Source organism: Lepidochelys kempii, chromosome 10, assembly GCF_965140285.1.
Source record: "Lepidochelys kempii isolate rLepKem1 chromosome 10, rLepKem1.hap1, whole genome shotgun sequence".
Classification (NCBI taxonomy): Eukaryota; Metazoa; Chordata; order Testudines; family Cheloniidae; genus Lepidochelys; species Lepidochelys kempii.
This window is the reverse complement of record NC_136389.1, coordinates 16045917-16068797: the sequence shown is the minus strand read 5'-3', so window position 1 is coordinate 16068797 and position 22881 is coordinate 16045917. Positions and strand designations below refer to the sequence as shown.

Sequence of the window (22881 nt, the reverse complement as noted above, 5' to 3'; positions counted from 1 at the left end):
GGCCTGAGTAGGTTTGATTTATTATGGGCAACAGAGAGCAGTACTAACAGAGAGAGAGACACAGGAGCTAGTACATTACATATGCTTGTAATTTGTGCATAGTTGAAAATTATCTGTGCTTCATACTGTAATGCTGTTTGCTTGAATCACAATCTTGTTTAGTCAGCACATAAATCAAGGTTTTGTGTCTTCCTTTTAATACTTCTTTTTTTTTGTACAGGTGTGGTAAATTCATTAGGAACTGTTGGTGCTCGCTACCTTTCATTATTATCAGGCCATAATGTTTAATACCTTGGCATATGTTAATATTGCTGGGGATGCTGAATTAAATTAATTGAAGCATGGTTTTGGATAATTAAGGAAACATTCACTGTAATTAATAGTTACTGGAGGCACTGACCCTTTTTTGGGATCAGAGAGAAATTTTTATAATTGACAGGTTTCCGTGTTAGTCTGTACCCGCAAAAAGAAAAGGAGGACTTGTGGGACCTTAGAGACTAACAAATTTATTTGAGCATAAGCTTTTGTGAGCTACAGCTCACTTCATCAGATGCATGTAGTGGAAAATACAGTGGGGAGATTTTATATACACAGAGAACATGAAGCAATGGGTGTTACCATACACACTGTAACAGATTATACTGCATTTGTTTTCAATAAGATTATATATGATCATTTTGGTTAGAATTTGTAAGGGATTAAGCTGTTAGCAATTTAAAATAATTGTGTGCTCAAAACTGGGAAAAGTTCAGTCTGGGAATATGGTTAGACTTGATTCAGACATCACCATGTGTTTGGTAAAAAGGATTCCGTGCCACTTTTTGTGGAGTGACAGATACTAATAATCCTCACAATTTTTTGATGCATTGAACTCTGAAAATATCATAATAGTTATATGTATTATTAATTTCGGCTACTGCCCATTATGTGCTAGGTGCTTTCCAAATAAAAAGGAACACCTCATGCACCAAAGATCTCATAATTTAAAAACTGACCTGTCAATATCTATATTCTCAGGTGTGAGTGGAACTAGTCTGTATCTCAGTACCCCGGATCCAATGAATGCAGCCTGCACTGGAATTATTCTGATGCCCAAGCCCCTTGAAGGTCGCAGTATGGGATGGGATATCCCAATCCCCAGCATTACAGGATGTAATATAGGGTGAGTATAATCTGCATGTCAATCTCTCCACCCCAAGGAGTGCCGGGGGGCGGAGGGGGGGGGAATTAGCCAGCTCCCTGCCTCCCAGATGTGTAGGAATCAAATTAGCCAGAGCCTCTATCCACCAGAGGCCTGTGGGGATGTGTTCGGGCCCTGGCCCCTAGGGGTGTGTGTTTGTGTGGGGGAAATGGCTGGAACAATTTGTATAGCGGGGGTGCTGAGCACTCCTACTTCCAGCACCTCGGGGCAGAGCGGGAACTGGTCAGCGCCCCCCGATCCCTACGGGTGCGGGGAGGTGGCCGTCCGGCAACCCCGCTCCACACGAGGTCGACCGAGGCAGACTCCTGGCCGGTCACGGCGGGACCCGGTAGAGGGCGCAGCTGGGCGAGCTCGGCCTGGAAGGAACCGGTACATTCCAGCCCCCTGCGCCCCGGGTCGCGCTGCCAGGCTGCGGCGGGAAATTGCGTCCCAGAGGTCCCGGCCATGTGGAGAGGTGGCGGGGGCGCTGCGGGGGAACGGCGGCCCAGGCTCTGGCCTAGGGCCATGGGGCCCAACCTGCCGCCGCCCGCTATCGAGTTTCCCGAGGAAGGGCCGGAGCCGCAGTACGACGGTGAGTGAGGGGAGCTGCCGTCCCCGACTCCGGCAGGAACCCGGGGGGGGGGGCAGGGAAGTGCCCCCAGCTGCCGAGGGGGGAAGGGCACCGCAACGGCCCCCTCGCCCCAGAGGGATATTCCCTGCGGGGGCAGGGAACGGGGGCTTAATGCCCCCCCCCAAGCTCCTGGGGCACACTGGGAGAGCAGTGCAACTCCCCACCCCCTCCGCACAGTGGAGGCGCCCCTTCCCCTGAGGCGAGTGGGGTACCCGCCCCCTCTGCCCCCCGTGGGCCCCACTGGGGGATGATACAACCCCCCCCCCGTGTCCCCTGTCATTGTCTGGTGGGGGCGGGGGGTGATGATGAAATTGGCCCCTCGTTCTTGCAAGGCGTCAGGTGCCTGGTGGTAGGGAGGGTGATGCAAGAGCAGCGCAGCTGTCAATCATTAATTCCTACTTCCCACTTTTACTAAGTGTCTGCCCACTTTGTCCTCCTGAAGTATTTCTGAGGGGTTCCTGGAGACTGTGTGTTTTCTGTAGGATCTCCGGGGCCCCTCGCTGTGTCTCCCCTCTGAGTAGGGATGACTCTGGGAATCTGGATGTTTGATGTAAACTTTTAATGTGGAAGATCCTTATTTCTCATTCCCCCTTAGGGTTATTTGGGTCTCTGGTTTTTCCTCCATTTTCCTTTCCTTCCCACTCTCCTCTTGGCTTGTGTAGGGTGCTTTTTGTTTGTTTGATTCTCCTGAGTAGTATTTAAATCTTCTATCAAAATCATTATCCTGATCTTTTTGAAGGATAAGATTATTGTGAATTCTACAAAGCAATGGAGACTGTGTTACTGAGCTACATTGTGAATGTTTCATTTATTAATTAAGCAGATTCCTCCCCCCCCCCGAAAACAGTATTTAATGGGAGGGGGGAAAAGTTTTGTAATATTTGTACATAAGAGTGTCCATACTGGGTCACATTAATGGTCCATCTAGATCTTGCCAAGTATCATGTCTTCCAGCAGTGGCCAGTGCCAGATACTTCGGAGGGAATGAACAGAACAGGGCAATTATCACGTGATCCAGTCTCTATTATCCAGTATGAGCCTTAGGGACACCCAGAATATGGGGTTGCGTCCCTGACCTGAGGTTAGTTAATAGCCATTGACGAACCTATCCTCCATTAACTTATCTAATTCTTTTTTTGGACCCAGTTATACTTTTGGCCTTCAAAACCGCCCCTGGCAATGAATTCCACAGGCGACTGCATTCTGTGAAGAAATATTTCCTTTTGTTTGTTTTAAACCTGATGCCTATTAATTTCATTGGGTGACGCCTGGCTTTTATCTTATGTGAAGAAATAAATAATATTTACGTATTCACTTTCTCCACACCATTAATGATTTTTCAGACCTTTATCGTATTCCCCACTTAGTTGTCTCTTTTCCAAGATGAATAGTCCCAGTCTTTTTAATCTCTTCTTCTATGGAAGCTGTTCCATATCCCTAGTCATGTTTGTTGCCCTTCTCTGTACCTTCTCTGTGTCCAATATATCTTTTTTGAGATGGAGTGACCAGAACTGTGCGCAGTATTCAAGGTGTGGGCATACCATGGATTTATATAGTAGCATTATGATATTTACTGTCTTATTATCTATCCTTTTCCTAATAATAAAATCTCAGGGTTGGAAGGGACCTCAGGAGGTCATCTAGTCCAACCCCCTGCTCAAAGCAGGGCGAATCCCCAATTTTTGCCCCAGATCCTAAATGGCCTCCTCAAGGATTGAACTCACAACCTTGGGTTTAGCAGGCCAATGCTCAAACCACTGAGTTATCCCTACCGCCACAATTCCTAACGGTGGATTTGATTTAAATTAAATTGATTTAAACCACTAGTCAGGAAGACTTGATTTAATCATGGATTTTTACATAAAAGTGCATTCTTGTTGGTTGTTATAACCTTAATACATATTTTTCACAACTCATAGATAGATGAAGGCTTCATTTTTAGAAGGTACACACTATACATATTTAAAGTGATTTATTTTGAAAACTTTTCAGATTAGTTTTACAGCTATATCAGAAAATGAATGACTGTTTGGTTATTTCATTTACCAAAGGAAATTGAAGCAGATCTTTATGAAGTCATTGGGAGGTGAACTATCTCTAATTCAGCAGGTTAATCATTAATATTTGGAGAATTTTCTTACCATGCTGTATTAGGAGGAGAACATCACCAGACAGACATTTAAATTGTTTTATTTAACTAAAATGACAATGTTATGTATTCTGGATTTTTTTCTTCAACAGCAAACATATAATATTTTAACAAAACAAACATATGAATTTTTGAATTTAATTAAACATTCAAGTTTTTTAAAATCTGGTTTGTTTTTGTTAAAATTGTTTTTAACTAAAATAGTTAAAATATTTTTTTTTAAAAAAAGAAAAAAATTAAATCGGCTATGTCAGCCAGGTCAACATGAGAAACTTAAAATATTGGCTTCTGCAGCTTACTCAGTCATCTTTGCCTTCGTTTTCCTGTTTTTTTCATAATCTGGAAAAGAAAAACAAGCTTTCCTGCTTTTTCAGGTCCCAAACAATTTCTCAGTTTGGAATGAATTAGTCCAAAGGAAGAAAATATTCTTTCTACACCGTCAGAAGCTACTGCTGTTAAAAGTGAGATTATCACTTCAACAGTCTCTGAATCCAAGTGCTTAAGTGACTTCCACCAGTTCACTGGTGTGACTTTCTTTAAAACATCATCAGCAAACATATATTTCTTGAATGGTTCACCCTTAGCTCTGAAGTTTATTATAGTTGACATTATGGAGGGATCATTGCTGGATGTCCATGTCATAGCCAACTCCTCTTCTTCAGCAGTTACAGTTTGACCCTGGTACCGAGCATTGAGAATATTTGCAAGAAAATTAGCTGGAGATAGTGCTTGTCCCAGTCGTTTTTTTAATGCTTGTAATTTAACTCTGTCATTGCATATTTCTCTTTTTAAGATCTCACTCAGTTCCTTCCAAATTTCAACAACGTCAGCAATAAAACAGCTGTTTTCCTGCATTTTGTTCAAGGCTACAGAAATAGGCTTTAGGATACTCAGTATGTGTTCAACATTTCTCTTAAGCCCAATATTGAGAACTTTATCTGTGACATTGACATCTATTTTTTCACAATTTTGTTCACAAACCGTCATCAGATTAGGCAAGTTCTTGATATAGTGCTCAAAACAGTCCACTACTGAGTTCCATTGTGCATCCTGGGGGAGCGTTAGTTTGGTTCCTTCCACTTTTTTCAAAGCAGCTGCTGCATAGCAGTTGTTATGGAAGTATTTTGCAATTTCAACAACATTAGCTTTTATTTCTGGAACACTGAAGTCTTTGGCTAGGAGGTGCATCAAATGAGCACTGCAACCATATGTCGTTAGCTTGGGATCTCTTCTAAATAATTTCTTCTAATTTTGAATACGTTTGCAGCATTGTCTGTGACCAAGCTACGTACTAGATATTTGAATTTTTTTTCAGTTTGTTATAGCTTTTACTGCTACTTCCTGTAAGTATTCTGCTGTGCATTTCCTCATATATCAGTTGTTTCTGTAAGGAAGACATTCCTTTCTTCTTTTGTCACACAAGCACATACAATAGGATCATTGTGGACATTGTTCCACCCATCAAGACTCAGGTTAACAATTTCACCCTCTAGATGTTTTGCACACTGCTCGATTTCTCTTTCATACACTTTATCCAGCAATTTGCCTGCGACATCTGCTCTGTTGGGTGGACTTTATCCTGGTCTTAATGACTAAACCGTGGTAATGAAGTGTGGGTTTTCAATCATACGGAAAGGAGAGTTTGTTGCATAAACAAACCAAGCAATTCTTTCATCAATTACCTCTTTCTGTAATCTGCTGGTTCTTATCACAAACTTATCTATGGTGATTTCTGGATGATGGAGATGTTTTTTTTTCTTTTTGCTACAGGTGATATACTGTGGCTATGTGACATACATGATGTGATTGAAATGCTATCTTTGGCAGATAACTCTGAAACTATAGAAAATGATGGTGATCTTGAAGATGGATAGTCTTCAGAATCCTGTATGTTGAGGATGGATTCTCCTAAACAAAATAAGTCAATACAGTTATTTAATTATTATCACCATACTTCATTTAGTATTACTCATTGCATTCATTGACACACAGTACTACTTTAAAGGTGAACTTGTAAAAGGAAGATCTGCCTATTTCAACTATTTATTTTTTATCACAACTGCATCTAAAATGATAATACCATAGAGTAACTACTATATTTTTTGCCCAAACATGAGAATTCAAGAATAGTCCAGAAGGAAGACAGCTGGTCCTTAAGAAAGAAGTATGAAATAAAAAAGTTTACCAACCTGAAGATCCTGCATGTTCAGACATGTTCCTTTCATAATCTTCAGCGCAGCTTCCTCCTGAGAAGGAACACGTCTCATGATGTTGTTTCATTCAGGCCTTGCATTTCTTTGTTGCACTGTTTGTATTTTGCACGCATGCCTGTCTTATCCACAGGTAGAGGAACTTCATTAAAATATTCCCAAACTGGGTCTCTTTTATGGCCTGCTGCCATTATAGGTTTTCCCTTCTAGTGAGAGAATGGTATGGTAGATCTCAAATCAATGAAGGCTACACTCAGAAAGACCTCAAGACTTCTGGAATATGCTGCTCAAACAGTTTCACTTTTGTTTCTACTGCCTGTCCCTCCCTTCTCACATTTATCTCCAGGCTTCTTCTTGTCCAGATCTTTTCTGCCCACGACAATCTTCTATTCATTTAACTTTTTGAAACTTTGCACTTTCAGAGAGAGGTAAGGGATTGACTCTGTGTACACAAATTTGCAGAGGGACAATAGGGTTGAGGTCTGTTATTTCTCACCTCTATATATTTATTTATTACCATTTTTGCTGTTAACAAGCATGTTATCTCTGGAGACACAAATCTACAGTTTGGAACTGCAAAACTAAGCAGCTCTGATGGTATCTTCTAGACTTAGCATTGAGTCCCATTGGGTAAATAGGAAGATTAATCTAAATAATGTATACAGAAGCCCCTGGAACCCCATAAGATTGGGTTACTAATCCATGAACTATTGTAACTCATTTACAAAACTTTTCTTAAACATTACATGAATATATATTATCTCATACTATAGAATTAGAATTTATAATCCCTATTCCATGATGAGAGATCTTTGAGCTATAATGTATCTTAATTAAAACTATCTTTAGCTAGGTTTTTTTCCTCAAAAAGCATTTTATCCAAAAAAATCCGATCTAAATAAAAAAAAAAAATCAGTTTAAAAAAAAAAATTGATTTTTATCCACCCTGGTTCCTAACATTCTGCTTGCTAGCTTTTTTTGACTGCTCCTGCACATCGAGAAGATGTTTTCAGAGAACTACCCACATGACTCTATGATCTCATTCTTGAGTGGTAACAGCTGATTTAAACCCCATCAATTTGTATGTAGAGTTGGGATGTTTTCCAATGTGCATTACTTTGCATTTATCAATATTGAATTTCATCTGCCATTTTGTTGTCCAGTCACCCAGTTTAGTTAACATCCCTTTGTAACTCTTTGCAATCTGCTTTGGACCTAACAACTATCTTGAGTAATTTTATATCATCTGCAAACTTTGCCACCCACTGCTTACTCCTTTTTCCAGGTTTTAGAGTAGCAGCTGTGTTAGTCTGTATCTGCAAAAAGAAAAGGAGTACTTGTGGCACCTTAGAGACTAACAAATTTATTCGAGCATAAGCTTTCGTGAGCTATGCATCTGATGAAGGGGCTGTAGCTCACGAAAGCTTATGCTCAAATAAATTTGTTAGTTTGTAAGGTGCCACAAGTACTCCTTTCCTTTTTCCAGATCATTTATTAATATGTTGAACAGCACTGGTCTCTGTACAGATCCCTAGGGGACACTATTTACCTTTCTTCATTTCCAAAAGTAGTAAATTTTTATCTTAAGAAGGAGGATTTTGTTGTTAATATTTGTAATGAAATTGTTGCATCATGTCTCACTTGAAAACAGGGCTCTTGGCCTAAAAGGCTGTTCTTGAAAACTCAATTTTATATTGTATACTAAACAAATATTAGGAAAGGAAGCTTTGTAATTAAATTAGTATCTCCACTCAGATTGGGAAAGCCTTATGATGATTGTGTTGTCACATATGCTACAGTAAAGTAGATATAGGTTATATTTATTTAAAAAATACATTTGTAACCATGGGGCAGACAACTCTGTGTGTTTAGACTTGCAGTGTGGGTGGGTCCTAAACTGACTTTACTGTGCTGTTATAAATTCCATTTTAAAGGGACTGAGTGTTCCTTTTAATTTAAGAGTAATGAGTAATCTCTGAAGGTTTTTAAAAAATATTTTTTTCCTCAGAGAACATTTGTTTCCTAAATATTATGGTGAAAGGCACATTTAAAATGCCTAGATAGATATATTTTTTTTCCTTTGTCTTTTAATAGCTGCCAGCAGTTCACAGAACTACTGCTCCAATGATAAGGAATGGTCGATGCCGGGGCAGGCAAACTTTTTGGCCTGAGGGCCGCACCTGGTTTCAGAAATTTATATGGAGAGCTGGTTAGGGGAGGCTGTGCCTCTCCAATAGCCAGGTGTGGTGTGGCCCGGCCCCCACCCCCTATCCGCCCCGCTTCACGCTCCCTGATGGCACCCCCCTGGGACTCCTGCCCCATCCAACTCCCCCATTCCCTGAGGCCCCCCCGCCACCCCTGCCCCTGACTGCCCCCCGCCGCTCCATCCAACCCCCCCTCCTTCCTGACTGCCCCCCCCAGCATCACTGCCCCCATTCAACCCCCCCATTAACCGCCCTCTGACTGCTCCGACCCTTATCCACACCCCTTCCCCCTGACTACCCCCTGAACTCCCTTGCCCTCTATCCAACCCCCTCTGCTCCCTGCTCCCTTCCCGCGCTGCCTGGAGCACTGTTGGCTGGCGGTGCTACAGCTGTGCCACCCAGCTGGAGCCAGCCACGCCACTGCACAGCTCAGTGCACCGGGTCAGGCCGGGCTCTGCAGTGTACTCTGCACAGTGCATTCTGAGACATTGTCCTATACAGAAAGCTGTAATGAAGAACTGGCCAAACTGGTTACACAGTTACAGTTAGGGGTCAGTCTACACAACAAAAAAGTTTGCTGCTGGTAACCATTTTTTATCGTGTTTCATAAAGTCTGTATATGATGACCCTTAAATTGTTTTGTTTTATTTTCAGAATCTGATGTACCAGAAGAACTTCGAGTTGTGAATCGTTCAGAAAAATGTTATTTCACTTCTACAATTGCAAACCAGCTACTGCTTGTTTCTCTGCTAGAACATCTTTGCCATGTGTATGCACAAAATCCTGTTCAATCAAGATCTTTGTTCCAAAGTTAGTGAGAGTATCTACAATTTTTACTTTACCTTAAATTGATTTATTGTCATGTGTGCCTGAACATAAAATGCTACGTTTGTTTTCTGAGTTATGAGATCCGTTTGTCAGTTTACATTGGACTATTGGAAAATTGTGGATCTGATACTGGGCGTAGCTGAGTGCCATTTGGACGGTTGGGAGCCTCCTCAATTTGACTAGGAGTTGAGGGCATTCTCTACCTTCCAGAAATATGTAGGATCAAGTTGCAGAGAATTATTACTACTCTACTAACAATTTTGTTTCACCAGCCTCGTATTACAGTGCAAGAGAGGTAACAGGTGATATCACTAAGATGACTCTGAACTCATTCCACAGGCTTTATTAAAATCTGGTATTTGAACTATAAAAAACAGGGAAAACACAACTATAGGAAAGGAATATAATGTAATAGAAATATTCATAAATGTACACAAATTGTATAATTCTCTATGCAAAAGCAACAAATGTACCTGTATTATGCTAATCAAAACAGGATTCAAATCAAAGGAATCTTAAAAAAAAAAAAAAAAAGTCAGTAAGAATATACCCTTCATTTCTATTCTCCAATTTCTATCATCTAGTTTAAGTTCACACTACTCCAAAGTGAATATTCAGATAACTTTTCTACTTTGTCAGCTCTACTTATTGTTGGAAGGTGCTGAACTAAAAAAATGAATTAGATTTCCCATGAACAGTGTTTTTGTGTGTGTCTATATGCACCCCCCTATATGTGATGATTAAATTGTAGAGCCAAGTGATGCACATTGTGGATCCATGTGGTATGCAATCATGAACCTTTTACCATCTCACCTGCCCTCTTCCCATTAATCCAGTTCATGTGGGTCAACTTCTAATATTCCATATCTCCGAGCAGCTTTCAAACAACTGTCATTTAAAAACAAAAACAACTGACAAAGAAGTATTTCTCCTTCCTCTCAAATGTGGAAATTTCTGAGCAAAATGTGCCTCAATCCCAGGATGGCCAATATTCAGATCTGCACTAGTGCCAGATTTAAAGCTTGATATCTGATGACTGTGCGTAGCTTGAAGTGCTGTTGGAAAAGTGGGGTCTCAGCACTTACTCCTAGTCCAGGATCCAAAACACCAGACCTAAAATGACTGACACTTTTATAGATATAGGAAAGCAATTTTAGTAGTTCACTGTAGAATTGACTTGATAATTAAGATGCCTGGCTTTACAAGGGGAGTGATACAAAAATATTCCTGATTATAAAGTGTGAAAACTCTATCCCTAGACAAAATCTTAGTTTTGAGAATACATTACAGTAACCTAAGCATAAAAAAGCTTTTCAGTAACATTTATTTAACTACAAACAACACACAAAGCATTAGAAACATAGGAAACAGGTTATGGTTAAACTCAAATTTGGAGCTGAAATTCCATTTCTTTTGGTGTTTTCCTATTGGAATTTTCATGGTAGTAAAGGTAAGCACATACATAAGTGTTTGCAGGATCACAGCACTAGTATGTAGCAATTCAAGTATTTTATTACTTGATATGGCTTGATGTATCATTGATATTTTTGGTATAGAATTTTATGTTTCTATGCATTTCCTAAGCATATTCTTAAAATAGTAAGAAAATAACAAAAAGACGAATATTTTCCTTTTTAAAATTTCTGACTACATCTAATTATACCCTTCTGTTCTTTGTGTTTTAGCCTTTTAACACAACTGTTTTTAAAAGTGCTCCCCTTATTTTGGTGCAAGACATTTTGATTGAAAACTTCCTTTTTTTGTGCATGTAGCTTTTGTTTTGAATATTTTCTTTGATTAAACATAATACTAGCGCAATTAAGAAATGTCATTTTTTAAAATGTTTTTCATATACAAGACTATAGAAATAAACTGTTGAAATAAGAGTATATATATATTTTTGTATTTACATTTGTGTGTTTGGACAAAGCAGTACACTGTGATTGTTGATAATTTGTAGACTATTGGTTTTTTTCCTCTTAGATTAAAATCTTCAAATCTACACAGTACACTTCCTCTACTATCTATTTCAAGACTAATGTACCTAAACCTACACCACTATCTTTATTCTCTATATCAAGACAAATAAAAGCAAGTGTTCTACCACTACTTCTAATATCTATTTCAGGATCTGTTTATCAGTACTATACCAATGTCTCTACTGTCTATCCCAGGGTAAATAACCACAAGTTCTCTACCTCTCCTTCTCTTTGTCAAGACAAATACACACAACCAGTACTCTGTCACTGTGTCTACTGTGACCCAATCAAGTGTTCTTTGTGTATTGATAATCCAGCACTTGACCCCTAAGAACTCTTGACAGGTGGAAAGTTCCCATTAATTTCATCCAATAGAGGTGAAGTTTACAAATGAACTGGAGAGGAAGGGAAATGATTGGTTGTTACCTCATCAGAGTGCACCATTTAGTGACCCAGAGTCCTGGCTATCACTATAATATTAGGTTCAACAATTGTTCAACTTCCATTAATTACAATGTAATTTCTGTAAATATAGCTTATGTACATATTTTCAAAGAAATATATCTATATGGATAGTTTGCTGGGTTTGGTAACAGGCTGTTTTTGAGCTACAGTGATGCAAAGAAAGAGGCTCAATGTATTTCCAAAATAAGTCCCTTTTAGCTCATTAGGATTCCTAAACAGTTATAACTCCTTGGAATTCCTAAACAATTCTAAGTGTGTGTGTGTGCGCATATATATATTTATATTTTTGTTTGTAACTGTCACCAAAATTCCATCTCTACTCTTCCAGTATGTAGTAATTTTATCAGGCCCAGTTTTTTATTCCTCATAATGGACTGCATAATGAACAACTTTGAGAGAGAAATTGACCTTAGCTTAGCTGTGGAGCTATGACCAATGCATTCTTAGTGTATTTACATGTACATGCATATACATGTGCGTACATAGTGGGGGAATTAGCAAAAACGTTGATACTGCCACTCTGCACTAATAGCATAGCGCTGATAGCCCATGGTAATATGAGTCCTCATAATTGTGAACAGACTGGAATGCTATTAGCATTGAACTCTGAAAATACAACAAGGGTGCTTTATTTGTGGCAGCCAAGTGGGTGGGGTGGTGGTCAGGTAGTTTATTCAGTTAGGAAAGGAAGGAGATGGACACAAGAGACTTTCACCCTGAAGCTAGGAGGTAAAGTAATGTGGATTAATTTGGTGGGTGGGAGGGGATTTCTACAGGGTAGCTGTAGCTGGGGTGTAATTAGTTTTGGTTTGGTTCCTCACCAGGAGTGAGGAAAAAGGTGTTAGGGTACATGTAATGGAATGCATTTTTTTTTCAGATTCAGAATCTCTTTCGATTATTGTTTAAAACGAATTCCTTATGCGACCGTTATACCACGTGCACTCCAAGCTCCATGTTGACTGAATTATAAATTATCTTCAGTTTCAGTAATAAAGCATTTACTTCTGAATAAAAAATACAGGTCAAGATGGTTATGTAAATATCCACATGTGGTGTTAGTGTTGGCATTTGTTCCCTCCCCTGTGCTAAAATACAAGTAATTGTTGCTCGGAACTTCACTCATATTTATTTATATTGGGTGGGATAGAGACTTAAAATGCAATTGGGTACCTTGTTACTGTTCTTGTTCATTGATTCAGTTGATTACTATAAATTGGACCAGGCTAAGAAGTAATGAGGATTAATGTATAGTCTGGGTATACTCATGAAAACTTATGCTCAGATAAATTTGTTAGTCTCTAAGGTGCCACAAGTACTCCTTTTCTTTTTATTTAAAGTTGCAATTGTTTAGTTGGGTTTCCTGTTAAATAGCCTCTATCCTGTTTCTTTTTACAGTAATCTGTCGGACATTCACTAGAATGGGCTTGCTCTCCTCTTTTGCCTTCTGTGATGAATTTAGTACTTTACGATTGCAACATAATAGAGCAATTACTCAATTAATGAAAGCAGCCAATCAACAAATACTTGAGGTATACTTTAAGTTTCTTTAATAACCTTTACATTACTTAACCTACATGTTAGGATTTCTGAAGCAACTTTCTTTATGGAACTGTTTTTATATTTGGATTGTGTATTTTCAGAAGCCATATAAAATGGTGCTTTGGTTACACTTTGGTAGTTTGGGTGGGTGTGAGGGGAAATATCTAGATCTATAGATACAAATAGTAACAAAGTCTACAGTATTCTTGCTTTATCAGATCAAAGCTTTATTTTTGTTCAGATCGAAATTTAGACATATTGATTTAAATTTGTTACATGTTTTCTTATTTAGAACATTTAGGAGAATAATTGGAATTGCTGTGCTGCTGATTTACCTTCTCGTAATGAAGTTCATATTTAAACATTAACTGCACATCAGGTTTCTGTCTGTAAATAGCTTTTTAAAAATTTTTTATATTTTGTTGTTTTATAGGAGCTTGACAGTGGAGATTCTCACACAGTCAGGTATGTGTCCAAAGTGCTGTGACAAGTATTAAGATTAACTTTCTGTCTGAAGTTTTGCACTATAAAAATAATAGAATTCAGCTTTGCATGAAAATATTGCATTTGCGATCTTGGGTGTTTATAAATTTGATAAAGTGTATTCAAAAACATAAGCTTACTCTTTAAAAGGGTAAAGATGGAGAGAGATTTCATATTGCATTTTCTTCGTGTAGGGCATTGGGGTTTACTTGGGCTGCTGTATTAAAGTTAATTTTTTTTAAATAGCTGTGACATGATAGCCCATTGCCAGGAGCAAAAGCGCCCCTTTTGTGTTTGGCCTTTGATGATGCTTGATTCTCCGTATGGGATTCACAGATAAATTTCTGGGTCTGTAAAGGAAATAGAGGCACCAGCTGGAGGTTATACACTCCATGCTGGATCTTCTGACTCTTCTCCTGGCATACCGGAGAAATAGTCCCATTCATTTTTTCCATTAAATAAAATAAGAGTTGTTATAAATGTTTCCTGCTAACTTTAGAATTTCAATGGATTTTGGGTGCAGGCTGAAATTCTGACATGGGCGTGATTATTATTATCTTGCATCTTAGGGAATGCTTTTTCAGGAATCTGGAATGTATTATGACAGTAGTGGCTAGAGTATTGTTTTCAGTGGAGACAAAGACATTCTGTATTTATTTTGAAACGGTTTTTGGATCAGATGAGGGTTCTCCCCTTACTATCATTCTTTGAAGCGGGGTAAGATAAATTTCACAAAAGTTGTTGAAGCTTTTCTTTTTAAAGTCAAAACGTCCTACTTGGCAGCTGAAAAAAGGGGACTGAATTATTAAAGAGAAAATAGCAAGCTTTGCTCCTCCAGCTGTTGCAGAGTTTGCAAGTTGTGGCTGAGAGAGATTCTGTGAAATCATTCTAGGAAAACAGTTATTGCTGATAATGGCCTTTTGATATAAACAGTATAAACCATTTCTAATTCTCACTCTGCTAATCTGTAAAAAATAATTCTCATGTAACGTGCCCACTGCTCACCCCGAACTTAAACCACCATTATTCAGTAAAGGCTTTGCTACTTTGCCTAAAATACACAGTAAAATATTTTCTAGTTTACTATACAATGATGAAAAATATTTTAAACTAAAGTTGTCAAAATAGGACCAAAGTTCACCTTGTGGTGCAGAATCCTTTGAAATTTTCTACCAAATTTTTCAGAATAGCAAGTAACTAATCTGCAAATGGGTTTCCTAGTCATTAATGCTAATGAAATATATTTTTTTCTGTATTGCTTACAGCACTTATGTGTTAACTCAGTATAATGTAATCTCTTCAGCAGGTCATCTTGCACCACTATTTCAATAAGACTGTGTCTGTACTTGCACTTTTTGTCTGTAAAATTTATGTCGCTCCTGGGTGTGAAAAAACACCTCCACCCCTGACTGACATAAGTTATATCTACAGAACAGTGTGGATAGCACTGTGTTGGCAGGAGACTCTCTTCCCACCGACATAGCTACCGCTGCTCATTGTGGGTGGTTTAATCATGCCAGTGGGAGAGCTCTCTTCCATCAGCATAGAGCGGCTACCTGGGACATCTTACAGTGGCGCAGCTGCATCGATACAGCTGTGCCACTGTAAGGTCTCTAGTGTAGACATAGCCGAAATCTCCCCCTTGAACTTCACAAAGTATTGCTGTTTGGAACATTAACCTTCTTGTTCACACACACTGTTAGCTTTCAGTTTGCACTATAGGGATAGTGTCATAGTACTTAGCTATTTTTCACAATGTAAATGAAGTTTCTGTGTCATCTCTATCTGTGACTTATTTAATTTTAGCTTGTGATTTAGTTTCACCAGTCATAAAATACACTTTTTTTTTAATTAGTGAAAAAGAAGTTTTCTTTGAAGCACAAACTTCACGCTACTTAAATGAATTTGATGAGATTGCAAGACTAGGAAAAGGGGGATATGGTACAGTGTACAAGGTATTTTTATCCTCTATTTTAACAGCTTTGTTAATAACTGTTAGAGATGGAAATAGTTCACCTGGTTGTTTTTGTTCTTAATAATAGGCAATAAAACAAATGTGAACTGAAACTGTGTAAGAGGTTTTAGTTCTTCCTTTCAGAAGGGTGCTTTCTGAAGACTCCAATGCATTTTTGTCTAAAACAGAATATATTGTATGTTTCACTTTCATGTACAGTCTTATTCTTATATCTTGAATATGAGAGAACCCTTACTTCTCATATGAAGTACTTGAATTTATCTATATAAAATAAGGGAAGCTTATTTTGTTTTAACTGTGGTTGATTAAAAAAGAAAATTATTTAAATTTTGAACGTGGGTTGTACCAACCACTGGTGCATAGTAACTGTTATTTTTACTAACTATTTATATTGTAGTAGTGCCCAGAGGTGCCATTGTAGTGAGTGTTATATAAATGCCTAGAAAGACAGTTCTTCCCTCCCAGAGAGCTTACAGTCTTAGGGCTTGATTTGCAGTAATGCTGAGCACCCATAGTTCATGCTGGCTTCTCTTGGAGCAGCGGGTGCTGAGTTCTTCTGAAAATTAGGTGTCAAGTAACTAACCTTGTTTCCTCTGTCAGCCATATTATTATGTTGGGTGGATATTTTATAAATCTAAAATAAAATATATTTTAGAAAATGAAGGTATTTAGTTTCAGACTCATAAGTCATGTAACTGTCTAAACTATCTGTTCAACCTTGTATGTAGCTGTGACACTCTGAATACCTTTCCCAGACTTGAGGATGAGCTCTTTGTAGCTCTAAAGCTTGTCTCTCTCACCAACAGAAGTTGGGCCAATAAATGATATTGCCTCACCCACCTTGTCTTTCTGAGTCATGTACTACTTGCCAAAGTTGTTTTAAAAATATTTAGTTGCATTGTAAAAATAAGCAATTATTATAATTATCATTATAATTATTATAATTACAAATATAATTATTATAATTATAATTCATTATTATTATAACTCATTTCCTATCTAATGTTACCTCTCTAATGTTACAGCCCAAAGTCAGTAGTTAAAAATACAAAACGTTTGTCAATATATCATTGGTGAGGCCATGCAGATCAAGAAGGAACGTTGTGGGCTGGGATCTGTAGTCTCAGTGAGCAGCACCCCATATTGATGGGAAGGATGGCTGCAGTGGTGTCTATTTCATTTTATGTAAGTTTTGACTTTTGTGCTGCTGTATATTAGGCAAAACTTGGACACCTCTGTATGAGACATTTAGGGCCAAATCCAGAAGACCTCCTCTAATGTCATTGAAAGGTTATCTGAATAAAGAGTGTAAGATTTTGATTCTTAGGAAACAAACTGTTGTTCAAATGAGTTTTTGATGATCTAAATTTGTGAAATTTGCTTTTTCTGACTTTTCCCTTTTAAAAATTGTTTTCAGGTCAGAAACAAATTAGATGGTCAGTTCTATGCAATTAAAAGAAATCTTATTAAGAAAGCAACCAAAAGAGATTGCATGAAGGTATGAATTTATTTTTCCATGTTCAGATTCTCTGTTTAAGTCACTGCTTACTGTAACTGGTTCCTAATATAATTAGCAGTGGCATTAGTGATGGTTATGGCAAAGTACTAAGTGGGCATATCTCCTACTTTATGAATTTTGTATCTCATCATATCTTTCTAAACAGGTTTTATATTATTTTAGTGTATGTTTATTTAGCCCCAATCTGAATCTAATATAAAACATTAGTCTGCAAGATCTGAATTTTATTATCCTTAATGCTGCAAAATAATAATCTGTCCTCAAATTCTTAAATTCCAGTAAGAGGCAAAATAACTGTATCTAGAAACCTTTGGTTTTTTTCCCCTTTGAGTTCATCTTACAGTCAAATTAAAGGATGATCATAAAGTTGCTTTTTTCTCTTTTTTTCAGGTATTACGAGAAGTTAAAGTGTTGGCTGGCCTGCAACATCCTAATATTGTAGGCTATCACACTGCTTGGATAGAACATGTTCAACCAGCATGTCCAAAAGGGGAGTATTGTTTGTTATCATTGTAACTTCATACTTCCCATAAGCATGTCTGTTCTATTAATTTGCAGAACACTCAACTCTCAGAATTGATGAAGAAACCAGAGATTTTTCCAAACAGTTTTTCTAGGAAGCATGACAATGGCCATCAGGTGCTCTTACCTACTGCATTGTCCTGATCAAGAGATTATCGGGGGTATAATGGTTAATTTAGAAATGCAGGACATCTAAATCTACCTATTAAAATATTTGAGTAGGATTTTGGGCGCTGCATAGGCTCCAGTTGAATCCAGTTTCCAAAAAAAAAAAAAAAAAGCTCAGGCAAAGCATAGCAGTGTGGCTAGTTGTAGAAGGGACCCTGGGGGAAGGACTCACTTGAGACCTTTGGAGGAAAAGCACTGTGTATTAAGGAGGTTGAGAAAGAAGTTCATTTGCTAACAGATTCTGAAATCACAGATCTGTGGTGGAATCTGGCCATCGCTTTCCAGCATTCTCTTTGTAACTGCCTCAGAAAACTTGAGAAAAATTGATGCAGTCTAGAAGTATTTTAATGGCAAATGTAAACTGCCTTTTACTTTGTTTTCCATATTAGGGTTTTAAAAATATTTGGTAAGATAAATTGAGGCTTCTCTGTAGCTTCTGAGCTTTCTGTTGGCAGAATCTGATTTTGAGACATCAACATCTGTCATTGACAGGAAGGCACGGTTTCTCGGTTTCTTTCCCCACACTTTTTCTCTACTATGCATCTCCTCTTGTTTTCCTTTTTCTTTGGTTTTCCCTATCTTTTCACTTCTCACCACATTACTTCTAGAATGCCTAAGTCATAGCCCTACAACCCTCTCATCATTCTGGCAAGGAGGTCTTGATGATCCTGTTTCCTTCGCATAGCACAGAGGTGGGCAAACTATGGCCCATGGGCCACATCCGTCCCGTGGGACTGCCGTGCCTGGCCCTTGAGCTCCCGGCCAGGGAGGCTAGCCCCCGGTCCCTCCCCTGCTGCCCCCCTCCACCGCAGCCTCAGCTCGCCGTGCTGCCAGTGCTCTGGGCGGTGGGGCTGTGAGCTCCTGCCGGGCAGTGCCGCGGCATGGCTGGCTCCAGCCGGGTGGCGCAGCTCTCAGACATGGCGCTCTGAGCGGCATCATAGGGGGTGGGGAGGGGCGGGGGTTGGATAAGGGTTAGGAGATCCCGGGGGGCAGTCAGGGAGCAGGGGGTGGTTGCATGGGGTGGAGGTTTGGGGGGCGGCGGTCAGGGGACGGGGAACGGGGGGATTGGATAGGTGTGGGAGTCCTGGGGGGCCTGTCAGGGGGCGGGGGTGTGGATAGGGGTTGGGGCAGTCAGGGAACGGGGGCTTGGATAGGGGGTGGGGTCTCGGGGGCCGGTTAGGAGTGGGGAGTCCCGGGGAGGGGGGCAATCAGGGGACAAAGAGCAGGGGGTTTGGATGGGTCAGGGGTTCTGAGGGGGCAGTTAAGGGGTGAGAAGTGGGAGGGGGCAGATAGGGGGCGAGAGCCAGGCTGTTTGGGGAGGCACAGCCTTCCCTACCCAGCCCTCCATACAGTTTTGGAACCCCGATGTGGCCCTCAGGCCAAAAAGTTTGCCCACCCCTGGCATACCAGCACTCCTGTGTATGTGTGTGTGTTACAGGCATGGAGAGAAGAATGCCAGTAGAAAAGAATACTCTGGAAGGTGGTGCCACAGGAATGCACACAGGCAACTTACTCATTGAGATGGAGAATACCAATTGTTATTTCTATTTAAAATACTTGTGAGGTACACCTTACAACAGTGATGCGGACCATATAAGTATCTAGATTGATTAATAGATTATATGGTCTCCATCAGCTTAGAAAAATAGATGTTCCACATTTGTCTCAGAAACCTCTATGTATGGTAAGCTACCGAGTTACTGTTTTTCATAAACATGGTGTTTGATTAAAGTTACTTCCAAAATAAAATAAAGGGTTAGCTGGTGTACAAATTTCAGTTGCTTCCCATCTCTTTCACTAATTAAAATCCCCCTATTTCAGCATTAGCTGACATACTAATAATGCTTTCCTAAATATGAAAACTAAATTTAACATATAAACGAGAATTCAATACATCCCTTACAGTGAGAGTTCCTTTTCCCTATAACACTTGTTTTTTCTTTTTTTTTCTTTTTTTTTTTAAAAAAAGAGAAGTGTAAAATATTGCACTTTTGAGGCCTGTTGGTTGGTTGAGAAATGCCCTCTATCATTATGTTTCCAGGGGTAAAAATATAGCAAGGCTGAATGAGGTTATGTATAGGTAAAACCCCTGCTCTTCATCGTAAGTTTTAGTAGTTTAATCAGTAGCTATACCTGTAATGTTAATATGCAATGAAATGTGTGTTTGTCTTGTTTTGTAAAATGTGACTTTTTCTGTTCATCTAATAGATAAGACAGTCCTGAAGTTGCAGTCACTCAAAAAGTCTTCTGACCAAGAAAGTGGCGAGTAAGTATTGCAGTGTTAAATGATAATATTAATCTGGGTTTAACATAGGGTCTTTCTCCATGTAACACTAAATGTTGTAGAGTTAAACTTGTATTACAGCAATATTACTTCCTTGTATCAAGTAGTGAACTATTAGGCATCAGTTATTCTTGTATTTGTTCCCCCTTTCATCAGATGTCTGAGGGTGAGAAAAGGTCTAACATTCCTCCTTGGGAGTTAACAGGGTCTATCACAATAGTATCTAACATTATTACTAGACATACAGACTTCACAAATTGTGTACTATTCACCAACAAGATTCAGTTCAGATTTAGCATCATTAGGGAGGTAGAGGGTTTCTATTCAACAGAAAAATGTGCGTATTTGCCATCTCAAAGATGAGGTGGCTGGGAAGGGGGGAAATGTAAAAGCAACACTTACCAGCTGGAAGGGACACAGATGCAACAGACATCTGTCAAATGATCACGTGGGGCTGTAGCTGCTTGTCTCTGCCAAACTGAAAAGGTCAGCTATCAGAAATAAACACTCAGAAGAGTCTTATAAAGGGTGACCCTACAATGGCAATTGGGCAGTGGTAAGGTTTTTGTAGGGAAGGGGTAGAACTCCTGCTTCTAAGGGTAAAACAAATATTGGATATTATCCCAGTTTTACCAAGGTTTGAAATAGCCATATCTCTTTCTATAACATTTCCAAAATAAAAGCTGAAGTGCAATTCTGATGTCCGCCTCTTGTGGTGTTTAGTAGGTAACATACAATATATACTTATTGATTCCTTCTCTTCAGAGACCAGTGTCATATTCAAAATATGGAAAGCAGCAGTTCCATTATCTTTGCTGACTATACCTCAGAAGAAATTAAATCCTCTGGATATAACTTTCTTGAGAATCAAGATAATAAATCAGTGCAGCATATGGATATAACGAAAGATTTTACCAGTGGAGATGGTGAAGAAAGAATAAAAACGAATAAATGTGAACCACTCACTGACTCACAAGAAAGTTGCACAAATAGTACTGCCAGTGGACCAGTTCATTTTAAAAATCATCTATCACATGGACTTCATTCTAATCTGAATAAAGATATCATTTCAAGTGATTCTTGCACTGAAGACGAATGCTCCCAGAAACATATGTCAGTGCACAGGCAGTGTGAGGTAAATAAACCCCTCTTTAACTACAGTTAACTGATCTCTGACGTAATGATGTGTGCAGAGTAGTCTTAAGTAAGTGTGCCCTTGAATTATAACAGTGAATTCTATAAATGGTATGACTGGGATTGGAGCCAAAGTTGAGTAATTTTATCTCAATTGTTGCTTTTTTGAGTGGATAACATAATTACAGGGATGCTCACCACAAGAGTTGCCAAAATTTAGCATTAAAGAAAAGTCTATAATATTTGTCACTTTGGCTCTCTTCAGTTAAAATCATACATATAATTTTAAAAATCAGAAACGCTATTCTTGCAAAAAACAAAACAGAAAACCCACCAAAACCCAAATAAGCCAAAAAACCTCTGACATTCTGCACTAGTGACCAATCCAAACATTGCTGATGAATGCACCTAAATGTGGAGTGTGTGCAAGTTTTCAGTTATCTTCCAGTCAGGCAATGTCACTTATGGAGACAAAGAGGGAAGCAGAAGCACATGGAAAAGTGGGAACCTCTTGGTGAAGTGTAAATACTGAGGAGAAAGAGACAACTGAGCGTCTGGGGTGGAGCTGCGTAGCCATGTCAGGAAGGTCTCAAGGCCCTGCTGCTGTCAGAGTTCCCACATAATGAAATCGTCATTTTGGCATGGGAGTGTTGTTTCCAAAGATCTGCAGCTTTTATGGAAGTGTCCTCTGGAATTCCTGGAAGGGAGATGCAAGGAAAGAGAAGATAAGGGGCAGTACTTGTGGGTGAGTCAGAATTTACTGGCTAGTGATGATAGGCTGGGTCAGGAGCCAAGAGTTCTAGGAAAGAGGGTGTTATGTGTGTAGAAATTAGCTGGTTAAGATTTAGTGGGGCTGGGTTTAGATTGTGCTGCAAATGGTGAAGAGGGAGCATAAATAGCGGAATTGAGGAGAGGGCAAGGAGAGATTAGGGCTTGTGTTAGTGGGAAGTAATCTTCAGGGGACAGGAAGCATCGAAAGCGAGAGAGTTGGGTGAGGCATGAAGTTGATGTGTATTAAATGACTTGATTAAAGGTGCTGGGAGATACATGGGTGAAATTTGGACTTTCAGGAAGTGGGGTGGAGAGTAGGAAGTTGGAGAGAAGGAATCCAACATGGGCCATGTTTTTGGAGGATTATCAGGGAAGCAGTTGCAGGACAGGAAGCAAAGGTTTTATATATGTAAAATAAACCAAATAGAAGATACTATTAATTAACACGTTAATTGTATATTTAATAGGTTTCAGGGTAACAGCCGTGTTAGTCTGTATTCGCAAAAAGAAAAGGAGTACTTGTGGCACCTTAGAGACTAACCAATTTATTTGAGCATAAGCTTTCGTGAGCTACAGCTTAGTCTCTAAGGTGCCACAAGTACTCCTTTTCTTTTTTGAATATTTCATATTCATACTTCTGAGGACTTAGCATGTGCTCAGTTGTACAAAATGCTGCTCTTTTTCGTTCCACCCTTCAAAAGTGCACATGGGCTTCCCAAGCAGATCCTGCTAGATGAACATATGCCATGTGGGCTGCAAGTGAATCCACAAACATCAGGAAATATAAATTCTATCCCCATTTTCTCAAAAAAACCCACCACTATTAAAAAATGTTGTGAA

The 22881-nt window shown here is 39.2% G+C and overlaps 1 protein-coding gene across 2 annotated transcripts in view; it reads left to right on the top strand.

Moving 5' to 3' along the window:
- The first annotated feature begins 1530 nt into the window (after positions 1-1530).
- Positions 1531-22881, top strand: part of EIF2AK1 (eukaryotic translation initiation factor 2 alpha kinase 1) — a 37882-nt gene continuing 16531 nt past the window's right edge. Inside the window, exons 1-9 of one of the 2 annotated variants that reach the window (XM_073362157.2) lie at positions 1531-1772; positions 9029-9184; positions 13042-13175; positions 13619-13650; positions 15524-15623; positions 17061-17141; positions 17553-17652; positions 20061-20118; positions 20902-21271. In XM_073362157.2, coding sequence (XP_073218258.1) covers positions 1646-1772; positions 9029-9184; positions 13042-13175; positions 13619-13650; positions 15524-15623; positions 17061-17141; positions 17553-17652; positions 20061-20118; positions 20902-21271 — 1158 coding nt within the window. In that variant the 5' untranslated portion in view covers positions 1531-1645. The remainder of the gene's footprint in view (positions 1773-9028; positions 9185-13041; positions 13176-13618; positions 13651-15523; positions 15624-17060; positions 17142-17552; positions 17653-20060; positions 20119-20901; positions 21272-22881) is intronic. The other variant, XM_073362155.2, reaches the window with a different exon arrangement.